A 13,766-nucleotide genomic window follows, 5' to 3' on the forward strand; every position below is an offset into this window, starting at 1 on the left:
AATTTGAGTGTCAGCAAAGATAAAGGGCTGGATTTTCATTCTTCTGCCGCCCCTGTTAGCACCCCGGAGGGGCGACAATGGCAGCGGTAAGCATTTCCGGGCATACGGCCAGCTTCCAGCACCCCGACGGGACTTTTGGTGCCGGTTTCGACAGGGCGCGGAGCATTACCGCCTGGCAGAGACGAGCTGAAGAATGCCCCTGGTTGCGACACCTGCTTGATTTTTGACTACCGCCCGATCCATAGCACTTAATAGAGCGCCCTGCTGGGACCGCCTGTGAAAGCTGGCTGTCCGAGCTCTGGTGGCTGCAGTGAGGTAAGTCATGTCAACCTCAGGTAAGTGTGATTGTTTTTTATTTATTTTTTTGCGATTTATATTATGGTGGCATGAGTTATTTAATGGGAATGTTTTTGGTATTTTTTTTCAGGTTTTTTTCCCCCGAAGCCTCTCTTACAGGGCTCTGAGGCCAGCTGTTTAGCTCGGTATTTTCAGTTGATCAGCCGGCCTAGCGCCCTAAGAGAGGTGTGTAACGTCCCTTAGCGCTCCGCCCCACTCTCAGGGCGCAGCTGATGAATTTTGCTGACTGAGACGCAAACTGTTCCTGGGCGTAAAATTTACCGCCCTGAAATGAGCAGACCCAAAAATCCAGCCCATTATATACTATGAGGTCTATGATGTAAATGGTTCATTAATCCCAATAAGGCCTACTTCACTCCAGAAAGAGCACTGTTGTCTAAACCGTCATTACGTAAAGGTTTCATACTGGTAAGGAAGCAGCATTAATGTCTGGTTAACAATTCCCTCCCTGCCATCTCAATTCGGCAAAAAGGGGCACCAAGTGGTATCGCAATGTTTTGTACTGCCTAGTTTTTCCTGTAGCTGTCGCGCTGCAAAAATCATGTCCGTTGTGCCCCGCAGCGCAGCCCTTATACATGGGCTTCTTTAACCTTACAAAGTCCTTTGACACTGTCAACCGCTGGGGTCTATGGAGCGTCCTCCTCTGTTTCAGATGCCCCCAGAAGTTCGACACCATCCTCCGCCTGGTCCACGATGACCTGCAGGCCATGATCCTTACCAACGGATCCATCACAGACCCAATCCACGTCGGACTGGGGTCAAACAGGGCTGCGTCATCACCCCAACCCTCTTCTCAATCTTGCTCGCCGCCATGCTCCACCTCACAGTCAGCAAGCTCCCAGCTGGAGTGGAACTAAACTACAGAACCAGTGGGAACCTGTTCAACCTGTGCCGTCTCCAAGCCAGGTCCAAGACCACCCCAACCTCTGTCGTCGAGCTCCAGTACACGGACAACACCTGCGTCTGCGCACATACAGAGGCTGAACTCCAGGACATAGTCGACGTATTTACTGAGGCGTACGAAAGCATGGGCTTTATGCTAAACATCCATAAGACAAAGGTCCTCCACCAGCCTGTCCTCACCGCACAGCACTGCCCCCCAGTCATCAAGATCCACGGCGCGGCTCTGGACACCGTGGACCACTTCCCATATCTTGGGAGCCTCCTATCAACAAGAGCAGGCATCAACGACGAGATCCAACACTGCCTCCAGTGCACCAGTGCAGCCTTCGACTGCCTGAGGAAAAGAATGTTGAAAGACCAGGCTCTCAAAACTGCCACCAAGCTCATGGGTCTACAGGGCTGTAGTAATACCCACCCTCCTGTATGGCTCAGAGACATGGACCATGTACAGCAGACTCCTCAAGTCGTTGGAGAAATATCACCAACGATGTCTCCGCAAGATCCTACAAATCCCCTGGGAGGACAGACGCACCAACATCAGCATCCTCATTCAGGCTAACATCCCCAGCATTGAAGCACTGACCACATTCGATCAGCTCCGCTGTGCAGGCCACATAGTTCACATGCCAGACATGAGACTCCCAAAGCAAGTGCTCTACTCTGAGCTCCTTCACGGCAAACGAGCCAAAGGTGGGCAGCGAAAACATTACAAGGACACCCTCAAAGCCTCTCTTATAAAGTGCGACATCCCCACTGACACCTGGGAGTCCCTGGCCCAAGACCACCCTAAGTGGAGGAAGTGCATCCAAGAGGGCGCTGAGCACCTTGAGTCTCAACGCCGAGAGCATGCAGAAATCAAGCCCCAGCAGCGAAAGAGCGTGTGGCAAAGCAGTTCCACCCACCCCCTGCCTCAACGACTATCTGTCCCACCTGTGACAGAGTCTGTGGCTCTTGTATTGGACTGTTCAGCCACCAAAGAACTCATTTCAGGAGTGGAAGCAAGTCTTCCTCGATTCTGAGGGACTGCCTATGGTGATGACTGCATAGTTGTTGACAATAAAGATACTCTGAGTTCTGAAACATACTGAATGCTTAAGGCTAGACTTTATCGTTTGCAGTAGTAGTTCGTGAATAGTTGACACATTCTTTAATGGAAGCATTAACTTGCTTGTTATAAATGGGTGAATGCCTCTTTTAAACTGAAGAGCACAGGAATATATTAAGAATCTGTGAAGTGCATATACACTAATATCGGTAGCAATCATTTCCAGGGTCAACTTATTAAGGTTTGCAATGGAGTAGCCATATTGATACAAAGAATTATATGAGTTAGGTAAGCAGTAAACTTGCAGACACAAGGGCCCCGACATTTACTCGGAGTCATGAAGAGAGAGTAGTGGGTGGAGGATTTCCAGATGGGAAACCTGAAAGTACGGATTCCCGGACGTCTTACAGAAATTAACTGCAGGACACCTTTTAAATTTTTCAGCAGGTTTCCCGCCTGACAGCCAGCCAGATTGAGAGGCTGGCTGCCTGTCGGTTGGGAAAGCAGCCGGGGAGTGGATGCCAGGTAAGTAGGAGACTGCGGGAGGGCGGTGCGGGGCTTAAAAATAAAAATCCTGTTCAAATGGAGGCACGCAGCCTCCTTAAAAGATTTCACTGACCGACCCACCACCTGAGAGCAGATTGGCTGCTCCCGACCCTCCTCCGTTAAAACTGGAAGTGGGCGGGTTTGAGATTTTTTACATTTTTATTTCCCACCTGGCGCCAACCTACCATCCTTAAGGGTTTAAAATTCCCCCAATGATGTAATGTGGGCACCTTATCAACTATTTTTCTGCTAACATAGTGCTTTAAAAGTTGTCCCTTTCAGAAGAAAATTTGTTCATTATTATGCAAACACATATTTCACTGGGTATCTTGAATAAGGCTCGCAATCTTGCTTCAAGTGTGTCCCTTAACATGCATTGTTGAATGGTGACCTTTTCTCTTGTATCTGAGCCAGATTCATATTTAGGTCTCCCAAGGTAAAGGACCGTATTGGTATTCCTTCAATGCAGCATTTGTCCCTATAATTTCAAAGGGCTTTCCTGATGATTAATCAGGCTAATTTAAAAAGGAAGTTGATTTTAAATAGATCGGCAGATGATAGCTCTTTCCATAAAGTGCTGCACATCAGTTCAACCTATTTTCGATTGTACCCTTGCAGTGTCTGTGGGTTATGAATATGAATCATGTCCTGACCTGATACTCTGGGAGAAGCGTACAGCTGTTCTGCAAGGCTATGAGATAGATGCATCTAACCTGGGTGGATGGACCTTAGACAAACACCATGCCCTCAACATACAAAGTGGTAAGGACAGTCATTGCACTAGCACCAGAAGAATAAGTATCTGATTCAGCCTTTTTACATGCTTAAACCTACATATAGAATTAAAAGGAAAAGCACTACAGATGCTATAAATCTGAAATAAAAAGTGAAAATGCCAGAAATGCATGACATCTCTCAGCATCTGAAAAGAGAAAGGATAGCTATATATTCTCTGTGTGAAATAGGGCAGACTCGAAGGGTCTAGACCAAATCATTAAATTGTTTTTTCTCTTTACAGATGATTGTGGGCCTGCTGTGTATTTCTGACAATTTGTATTTTTATTTTTGGTAACTATTTATATGTACATATAAAGTTGGATTTTCCGACCTGTTTCCCCCCAATTTTGGGAAGTTGCCTAGCGATTGGGAGGAGAAACATGACCGGGAAATTATTCCACCAGGTCCCTCATGTCCTTCGTCACTTAAAGGATTTTCCACTCGAAGTGACACCGAACATTTGTGCAGACTTATTCCAATAATTTGTTAATGGCAGGAATGCGCACTTGTGGCATCCAGCTTTGCTAAGTTGGTGAAGGTGACTTTAAAAATTAATGGTCCATCATCCTTAATGGAATTGAATCTAGAGCAAGAGGATAAAAATCGAATTCCCTGCAGCGATGGGGATTGGAGGCCATGGTACACTATGCTACAGCAGGTGGTGCAGCCATGTCCCCTTCCCCTCAACCATGGCAGAAGACCAAGCAGAAGTTGTAAAGCCGCTGAGAACCCACCAAAACAAAATTAAAGGAGTCTGACCCTGCTCGATTGAAAAATCGAGGCCAAGGACTTCAAATCATTTTAACAAACTGATCTGGTTTGCACTTCTATATAAAAATAATACTGAGAAACAATGGAGCTTAAATTCCATAGCGCCCCAAACCAGGTGTGATTTTGACAGAATTTAAAACCCAACACACAAAAGTAACTTTTTTCCAAATCTTATCTGTATAAAATGGTCAAAAAATCCTTTATTTTATGTAAGAAAATCTTTATTGTAGGCATTAAGAACCAGGCTTTTTATAAAGTAATGTTCTTCATAATAGTGGTGAACAGTTCAGTTCTCCCATTATTGCACATACTCAGCAGTAAGCACATCAAATCAAAATGTGAATGAAACTTCAATTGTTGTAACATATCCCATCATCCGCAAGCTTGATTTGTCTGAAGCCCACATATCTAGATCACTAAAGAGGTTGCTCTATAAGTTAGCTTAAACCTAATAAAAGCAGAAATTGCCAGAAATGCACAAGTCAGTCACATACAAAAGAAAAAAAGATAGATTACGGTTGTAATGAAGGGTACCTGTAACACTGACCTATCATTTTCTTTCAAAAGTTGGCTGACCTTTTGCCGATATCTAGCATTTTCTATTTTTCTTTCAGTTTTTCCAGTATTTGTACATTTATTTTATCTTAACATAGAATCGTAGAATAGAATCAGAATGGTTACAGCACAGAAGGAGGCCAGTCGGCCGGTCGAGCCCGTGGTGACTCTCTGCAAGAGCACTTCAGCTCGTCCCACTGCCCATCCCTTTCCCAGTAGCCCTGCAAATGTTTTTCCTTCAGGTACTTATCTAACTCCCTTTTGAAAGCCACGATTGAATGTGCCTCCACCACCCTTTTCAGGCCGTGCATTCCACATCATAACCACTCTAAAGTTTGTTATCAGGAGTTTCTCATTTGAACAGTAATACCAATTATAGTCATTCAAGTAAAAATAATTGGTGAAAATCATGCATGCACACCAATCAGTGATCAGTGTTGTAATAACAAATGATGTATTAATTGTTAAAAAGATTTGATATACATTTAATGCATGTTCTATTCCAACTGTATTCGTTTTCACATACTTTATTAAATATAAATATTAACCATCATCTATTTTATTGCAGGTATCTTACACAAGGGAAATGGGGAAAATAATTTTATATCCCAGCAGCCACCTGTCATTGGAAGCATTATGGGAAATGGTCGAAGACGCAGCACTTCCTGTCCAAGCTGCAATGGCCTTGCAGCTGGTAACAAACTCCTTGCACCAGTTGCATTGACGTGTGGATCAGATGGAAGCATATATGTTGGTGATTTTAATTATGTTCGTCGGATCTTCCCCTCAGGCAATGTCACAAATATATTGGAGTTAAGGTATGGCAACTTTAGGGACTGATCGAATTCATAGAAGCTCTGTGGTGTTGTTCAGTCACAGAAATGTGGGTAAAATGAATGTAACAATGTCCTAATAAGGATGGCATTGTGGATAAACTAATATATTGCATCATAGAATGATGTGAAATATGTTTGCATTAGTTTCCCAGATTAGGCAGTGTCAGTTAGACAATTTGAGGAGGAGGAAGAAAGGAAAAATTAGAGGACTCTTAGCTCATGAGAAATACAGAGAAGGGCTTAGGGGCACATCCTCTGCTACCTACTTGTTTTGGGAACAAAGTACATTATGCAGATACAGCAAAAATAAGAACTTTTTATTGCTTTGTTAGCATTTAGGGGGCCGTAATGTCTCCTTTTTCCCTGCCCAATTTCTGTTAAGTAACATCAAAAAAGGTTCTTCTGATTCCATAGATGCCATCACGCACCAACCAAGAGTGAGAGGCAATTTGTTACTGGGTCTCAGACGATGATGCTGTCAACTAACCACTGGTCCTTGTGGAAATGTATGCAATTTAGGTTAGATGATCTGCCACCACTACATTGTATATAAAGCCTGGGGCTAGATTTTCCACTTCATATCGCCCATTTATGGCCCATATATGGCCCAAAACGGACTTTTATCGCCCATTTTGAGCAAAAAGTGGAAACTGGGCCCAAAATATCGCCCGAGAAACAGGTGCTTAAGTTTTCACTTTGATCGCCGAGAAGATCGCCGAATTATAGCCACAGAAGACCCATCCCAATTTTCAGCACCTAGCATGCACTTCGCTGGGCCGATGTAAGACCCAAAACAGTGCTGAGAAATAGTTGCTTTTTCTGAACCTAAGAGAAGGAAAATGGGCACTATGGATGCCATTTTGACTTCAATGGAAGGGTAGAGGATTAGTTGTGATTTAATTAGAGAGCTAGTTGTACTCAGAATATTGAGACAGGAAATATAAATACGTATTATTACGTTATTTTTATTAAATAGGTTTTACATTGTATAATTTACTGAGCTGTAAGTTTTCATATAGTTATTATTACGTTTCGGTTTTATATAATTAGGTTTGAAATAATAGAATTTAATGAGAGCTGTAATTTTTCATAATGGTATTATTACGTTTTTAGTGAATAGGTTTTATATAATAGAACATATTAGAAGGTTTTATATATATTTTATATATTGAATTTATTAAAAATCTTTTACATAGTGAAGTTATTTACTGATGTTGGTGCCTATCAAATTGACTGGTAAACAGCGTATAGAGTACAGAGAGTGCAGAGTACAGTGATTAGATATTGTTACTGTATGCACATTGCCCTCAAAGCACCATGAAATAACGCGGAGGTCTTTCATAACAGAAAGGGGTTCCACTTGCTAAATGTGGACATTTCAGATGTTGATTTACAGTTAGGGTTAATCAAAATATTTTCAATTGCTTGGGGTGTCCTTTAGGTCTTGCCTGCAATGGTCTATCATCAGAACTTATGCTTATTTTATAAAGTTTACTGTTACTGAAGTGTTACTAAAGTACTCGTACATTAATAGAATGCTCAGATATGGAATTGCATCTGTATAGTTGATAACTAATGTAACTAAGAGAGAAGACACACACAATTTATTGAATTAAAGAAATAATTTTTTATTAACAAAAACGAAAATAAAAATGTAAAAGCTATCCCTCCAATCCCCCGCCCCCAGCACCAACCCACCCTTCCCTCAAATACACAAAAATCTTAACAATTAACAATTAACAATTAACCTTTAACGACTAACAAAAGTAACAAAACAGGAACAAGAATAATTGAACAAGCGAACAAACTTTTTGAAAAAACGCCTCCCTCCCTATCTGTGGCCACATTTCCCTCCAGGTCCAGTCCCACCCCGTGTTGAAACCCCACCCGCCCATTTTGGTCTACGCAGACCGACACCAAGATGTCATGCAGAGTGGGACGGCAAGACTTCCTGCCGTGGTGGAGGTGACGGAGCGGAAGCGGAAGCCTGAAGCTCCACTTCCGAGTCAGGAGGAATTGTGTCCTCCGTACTCGCTTGCGTGCTCGGGGTCTCACTGTGAGCAGACACGACACCTTGGGGTTCTGCACCGTGTCTAGCCAGCAATGCATGCCGTAGGGCATTGGTTGCGGCTGTCTGCTGCCGAATGGCCTTCAAGGTCTCCCTTGCAGTCTGTGCCTGCCGGAAGACCAATTGGAGAAGTTCGTGCAAACTCACTCCAGGATGCTGGAAACTGGCTCCAGTTCGCGGAGAACTGGCTCCAGTTCACAGAGAATCCCGCGAACCTCTGGATAACATCGCGACCAATCGTGACCATCTCCCTGCACAGGGAAATTAAGCTCTCTGTCTGGCCGTCCATGATAGGCAATTGCTTGACACACTGACCAGACCTCCGTGGGGTCGGCGTTTGCAAAATGACGCACCTTGATGTCGCCACCTGCACACCGCTTAGTCCCGGTGCTTCTTCAATCTCAATCGAGATGGCCGCTGGTTGTTCGCCCCCCCGCCACAAAAAAATCTCATCATCCTCTTCCTCGTCCTCTGCCGTCGCAACTTCCTGCAAGCTGCTTGAGGGATCTATCACATTTTGAGATGTCTCTGCTACTGAGCACTGCTCAACGGACACTTGACCTTAGAAAGATGAATGAAATTTCTAAACAACTCATAACAATACATATCAATATATTTCAATATTTCAATATCAATGTCAATATTTCAATATAACCTAAAACATTGCAATACTTTGCAAAACCACGTACACACAAGGGTTCATCAGGGTTAACATGGCCTCATTCATAGATCAGACTACATCTAAATTAATTAATTATAATTGCATAACAAATGCGTAACTATGATATTTCTCGTATGTATTTAGTAATGTTTGATACATTGCGCATTTCGCATTACTCACCAGACTCGAGGGTGGGCTTGGCCACACCACGAGTCGTGACAGAACGGCTTTCAGGCTCCACCAAGGCCACCGCAAGCTCCTTGTATGAATTAAGTGTGTGCACTGTTGCAGAGCCGCCACCCGTTCTCCTTTGCTTCGCGCGGTTCATACTGATCTTTTTCTGTAAATAATCATTGAACATTGTACGGCATAAGCTACTGGACATGACAATAAACATTGAAGACTGATTTAAATGTTCAATTATTACAGAACATCGTAGTGCATATGAATAATTTTTAATATTCTAATTATAAACAGTAAGTAAATAATACATATGTATGATTTTAAATATGACTTTTAAATATCTTTTAAATATTGAAATGCAACTTAATGACTTTTAAATATCTTTTAAATATTAAAATGCAACTTACTCTGGTAGCTGCATATGAATAATTTTAAATACTATAACATGCAACTTAGTATTAGGGTGAATAAATGTAATTGGTAATGTAATTTTTTTTTAAATTTAATGTCGTTTTTCAATTAATGTTATTACTTCACATTATAAATAACATTGAGGATTTTGTTTGCAATTTATAAACATCAAGTAAGTAATACATAATAATTTATAAACATGAAGTAAATAATACATATGTGTGCTTTTAAATATGACTTTTAAATATGGTTTTAAGACAGATATAAACATAGAAACATAGAAAATAGGTGCAGGAGTAGGCCATTCGGCCCTTCTAGCCTGCACCGCCATTCAATGAGTTCATGGCTGAACATGCAACTTCAGTACCCCATTCCTGCTTTCTCACCATACCCCTTGATTCCCCTAGTAGTAAGGACTTCATCTAACTCCTTTTTGAATATATTTAGTGAATTGGCCTCAACAACTTTCTGTGGTAGAGAATTCCACAGGTTCACCACTCTCTGGGTGAAGAAATTCCTCCTCATCTCGGTCCTAAATGGCTTCCCCCTTATCCTTAGACTGTGTCCCCTGGTTCTGGACTTCCCCAACATTGGGAACATTCTTCCTGCATCTAACCTGTCTAACCCCGTCAGAATTTTAAACGTTTCTATGAGGTCCCCTCTCATTCTTCTGAACTCCAGTGAATACAAGCCCAGTTGATCCAGTCTTTCTTGATAGGTCAGTCCCGCCATCCCGGGAATCAGTCTGGTGAACCTTCGCTGCACTCCCTCAATAGCAAGAATGTCCTTCCTCAGGTTAGGAGACCAAAACTGTACACAATACTCCAGGTGTGGCCTCACCAAGGCCCTGTACAATTGTAGCAACACCTCCCTGCCCCTGTACTCAAATCCCCTCGCTATGAAGGCCAACATGCCATTTGCTTTCTTAACCGCCTGCTGTACCTGCATGCCAACCTTCAATGACTGATGTACCATGACACCCAGGTCTCTTTGCACCTCCCCTTTTCCTAATCTGTCACCATTCAGATAATAGTCTGTCTCTCTGTTTTTACCACCAAAGTGGATAACCTCACATTTATCCACATTATACTTCATCTGCCATGCATTTGCCCACTCACCTAACCTATCCAAGTCGCTCTGCAGCCTCATAGCATCCTCCTCGCAGCTCACACTGCCACCCAACTTAGTGTCATCCGCAAATTTGGAGATACTACATTTAATCCCCTCGTCTAAATCATTAATGTACAGTGTAAACAGCTGGGGCCCCAGCACAGAACCTTGCGGTACCCCACTAGTCACTGCCTGCCATTCTGAAAAGTCCCCATTTACTCCTACTCTTTGCTTCCTGTCTGACAACCAGTTCTCAATCCATGTCAGCACACTACCCCCAATCCCATGTGCTTTAACTTTGCACATTAATCTCTTGTGTGGGACCTTGTCGAAAGCCTTCTGAAAGTCCAAATATACCACATCAACTGGTTCTCCTTTGTCCACTTTACTGGAAACATCCTCAAAAAATTCCAGAAGATTTGTCAAGCATGATTTCCCTTTCACAAATCCATGCTGACTTGGACCTATCATATTACCTCTTTCCAAATGCACTGCTATGACATCCTTAATAATTGATTCCATCATTTTACCCACTACCGATGTCAGGCTGACCGGTCTATAATTCCCTGTTTTCTCTCTCCCTCCTTTTTTAAATCCAACTTACTCTGGCAGCTGCCAGCAGGCTGTTCCATATCTTGCGGCACTGGTTAGCCGTCTGCACCTCATTGGATGTCGTGTGACCACATCGGCAATCTCCAGCCAGATCTGTCGATAGGCACGGGGTGGAGGTTTCCCAAGGCCACCCCGTGTCAAGTCCAACAACCTTGTGGAAACAACATTTACAAGGGCCTCGTTCGCCTCCTCACTAAAGGCTTTTGCCCTTTGCCTCTCCATCGCCCTTCTATTTGGTGTTTCCATTCTTGAATTTTAAATCAAATTAGCAAAATACAAACTTCTTCCTCACTGCTTCCTCAATGGCTCTCTCCTTCTCTCTCGCTCTCTCCGAACCTCCCTGTCCTTCTGAGCATGTGTGATGACCCATGAACTCTCCAAATGCGGCAAAAAAAATCGACCCAAAAAAAAAATCCCACACATGCGTACAATATCGTTGCTAAGGAAGCTTTTTTTTTGGACTTTCGTTTCACTTCCTCTTTTTTTGGGCGATCGAGAGATCGCTGAGAAATCAGATTGCCCATTTGACATCGCTGGGGTAAGGCTGAGTGGAAAATCTCAAAAAAAAAATGGGCCTTATGCCAGCGATCAGCATAGGCAATACATCACACATCGCTGGAATAAGGCCCATTTTTTTGGGCCTTAGCCACCTAGTGGAAAGTCTAGCCCCTGGTTTCTGTACTGGATTCCACGTCCTTTTCCTCCTGATTGCAGCAGTTTTGATACTATTGTCTGCACAAAGCAGAAATATTAGGGGTAATTTTAACTAAACCCACCCAGGGGAAAACTGACTCCAATCATCTGTCAGATTGGGAGGAGTATAAAATGGATAGCTGATCTGATACCGCCTGGTTAGGTTAGGGTTTGTTCTCATTCTTTCTTTACAGTAATTCAGTGTAACTTCAAATAGGAAGTTTTACTATTAATTAAATGTATTTTAGAAATTTTGTTCACTCATTGAAATTTTTTTCTTGTAGTCTCACTTTACTTAGTCGTCAGCATCATTTAGTGGTGAGAGTGGGACTAAAAGTCCTTAAGATGTAATCCAATAAATACGTCAGATGGTTCTCACCAGTTCACTCCAGCACTGACCCAGTTGAAGTTTGTTGGGTCAATGTTGAGGCACCTTAGTATGCAGGACAGACAAGCACCTGTGACAATGTGGAAATATCTTTGGCATGTGTCATATGTAGGTAGGCATGTGATCCGCTGCCAATCAAAATTTTTGACGGGCACAAAAAGTGCCAGAGACTCAGATTAACTGGTTTCCCTTATAACATGACAGGAAATCTAGAGATATATTAGACAGTGAAAAATTAGTTAAAAGTTTAGTTAGTGAATGGCCAATAAATGCTGGCTTGCCAGTGATGTCCATATCCCATGACTGAATTTTTTAAAAATTGCATAACTAGATCAAAGTTAGGAAGGGACTTTTTACTTGCATTGATCAAACATTGGATGACATTCTGAAGGACTTAAGCATTGCTGTAATTGGTTGTCAGCAAAAGCCAACATTAAGTGCTCCTATGGTTGGATTGGATTAGGATAGAATGGTATCAATCCTGGTCTAAGGAGACTGCCAACATTACATCAACATGATTGTTTTATAGCTCACGTTTCTCTTTGTAACATCCGTCATCATCTTTATCAAATCGTGCCAAATGTCTGGACATTTTTGCTAGTCTGGACCCATTCCACTTTGGAATTGGATTGAAACCACCTGACCATGGATTCTTCATTTAGATCCTTCATCAACAAACCAACATTTGATTATAAGTCTGATCTGATTATTAAGGGCTGGTATATTCTATATTACAATCAAAGAAAAGAGGCTTTTATACCATCACTTTGGACTTAATCCAAGCATATTCCAGGAGTAAAAAAAAAAGCAATAGTCGGTGGCACAACCCCTTACAATTGTGGAAACTATACTACTGTTACCTTTGGTGAACTGTCTGACCTGATGTTCTGAATGAGAGCCTTTAACATGTAACACTTGACATTGTCACAGCTGCTGTGCGGTGCTGTGTCTGAGTAAGTTAACTTGCTGACTTTAAATCTCATATTAAGAGCTAAAACAGGGTGTCCTGGGCATGTGGACCAATACACTGCAGTGGTCTAAACTAACATTTACAAGTTTGAGTGAGTGCAGCATGTTTTGTTGATTTTTGGAACCCATGACCACAGCATTGTAAAGTAAGACACACTGTAGTCCACTGAGGAATAATTCCACTGTGCTATTTGTTGTATAGTTGATTAAATACTCAGTCAAGTAACAGGTCCGGGAGGATATCTCTGACCAATATACCTTCCAGTGAACATACACATGACACCAGCCAAGTCAAAATCAATTACTTCTCTAGAACTGTGAACTGCCTATGGTTATTTTTGTTAGTTAAGGGTATCAATGGATTTGGAGCAAAGGTGGATAAATGGATTTGAGGTGCAGATCAGCCATGAATGGCCGAGCAGGCTCAATGGGCTGAATGGCCTACTCTTGTTCCTAATGTTCCTATGTTGTGTTTGTATGTTGTCCCAACTAGATGTTTGAGGTAGTTTGGATGAAAGTTTGCAAAAGATCAGTACAAAACTGTGAATGTGGTTTGTACTTCTCTTGTCGAAATCTGTCACTTCTAACTTCACAAGTTCCACAAGTATGGATCTTACTAAACCTGAGTTGTTGGGAGAAAACATTAGTAGAGCATTAGTGTTCAGTAATGGAATAGGTTTGACCTGCACGAGACGTTAGAGAAAATTTGTTTTACTGGTACCAGAGTAAACTGGTTTTTCAAATAATGTACCTGTCTCTATATGATCAAATAAAACAGATGGAGGAAAACTCGATGAAGGAAATTGAAAACTAAAAGCTTTATTTTTCTATCACCTCCTTTTACATTTACAAAAGTTTTGTTTAATCTCATAAACTGATCT

At 42.2% G+C, this 13,766-nt stretch overlaps 1 protein-coding gene across 3 annotated transcripts in view; it reads left to right on the forward strand.

Moving 5' to 3' along the window:
• tenm4 (teneurin transmembrane protein 4) overlaps positions 1-13,766 on the forward strand; it is a 969,538-nt gene that overhangs the window by 851,688 nt on the left and 104,084 nt on the right. For all 3 annotated transcript variants that reach the window (XM_070892063.1, XM_070892064.1, XM_070892065.1), the window contains 2 exons: positions 3,470-3,613; positions 5,523-5,772. In XM_070892063.1, coding sequence (XP_070748164.1) covers positions 3,470-3,613; positions 5,523-5,772 — 394 coding nt within the window. The remainder of the gene's footprint in view (positions 1-3,469; positions 3,614-5,522; positions 5,773-13,766) is intronic.

The sequence above is a fragment of the Pristiophorus japonicus genome, chromosome 10 (assembly GCF_044704955.1).
Source record: "Pristiophorus japonicus isolate sPriJap1 chromosome 10, sPriJap1.hap1, whole genome shotgun sequence".
Taxonomy (NCBI): domain Eukaryota; kingdom Metazoa; phylum Chordata; class Chondrichthyes; family Pristiophoridae; genus Pristiophorus; species Pristiophorus japonicus.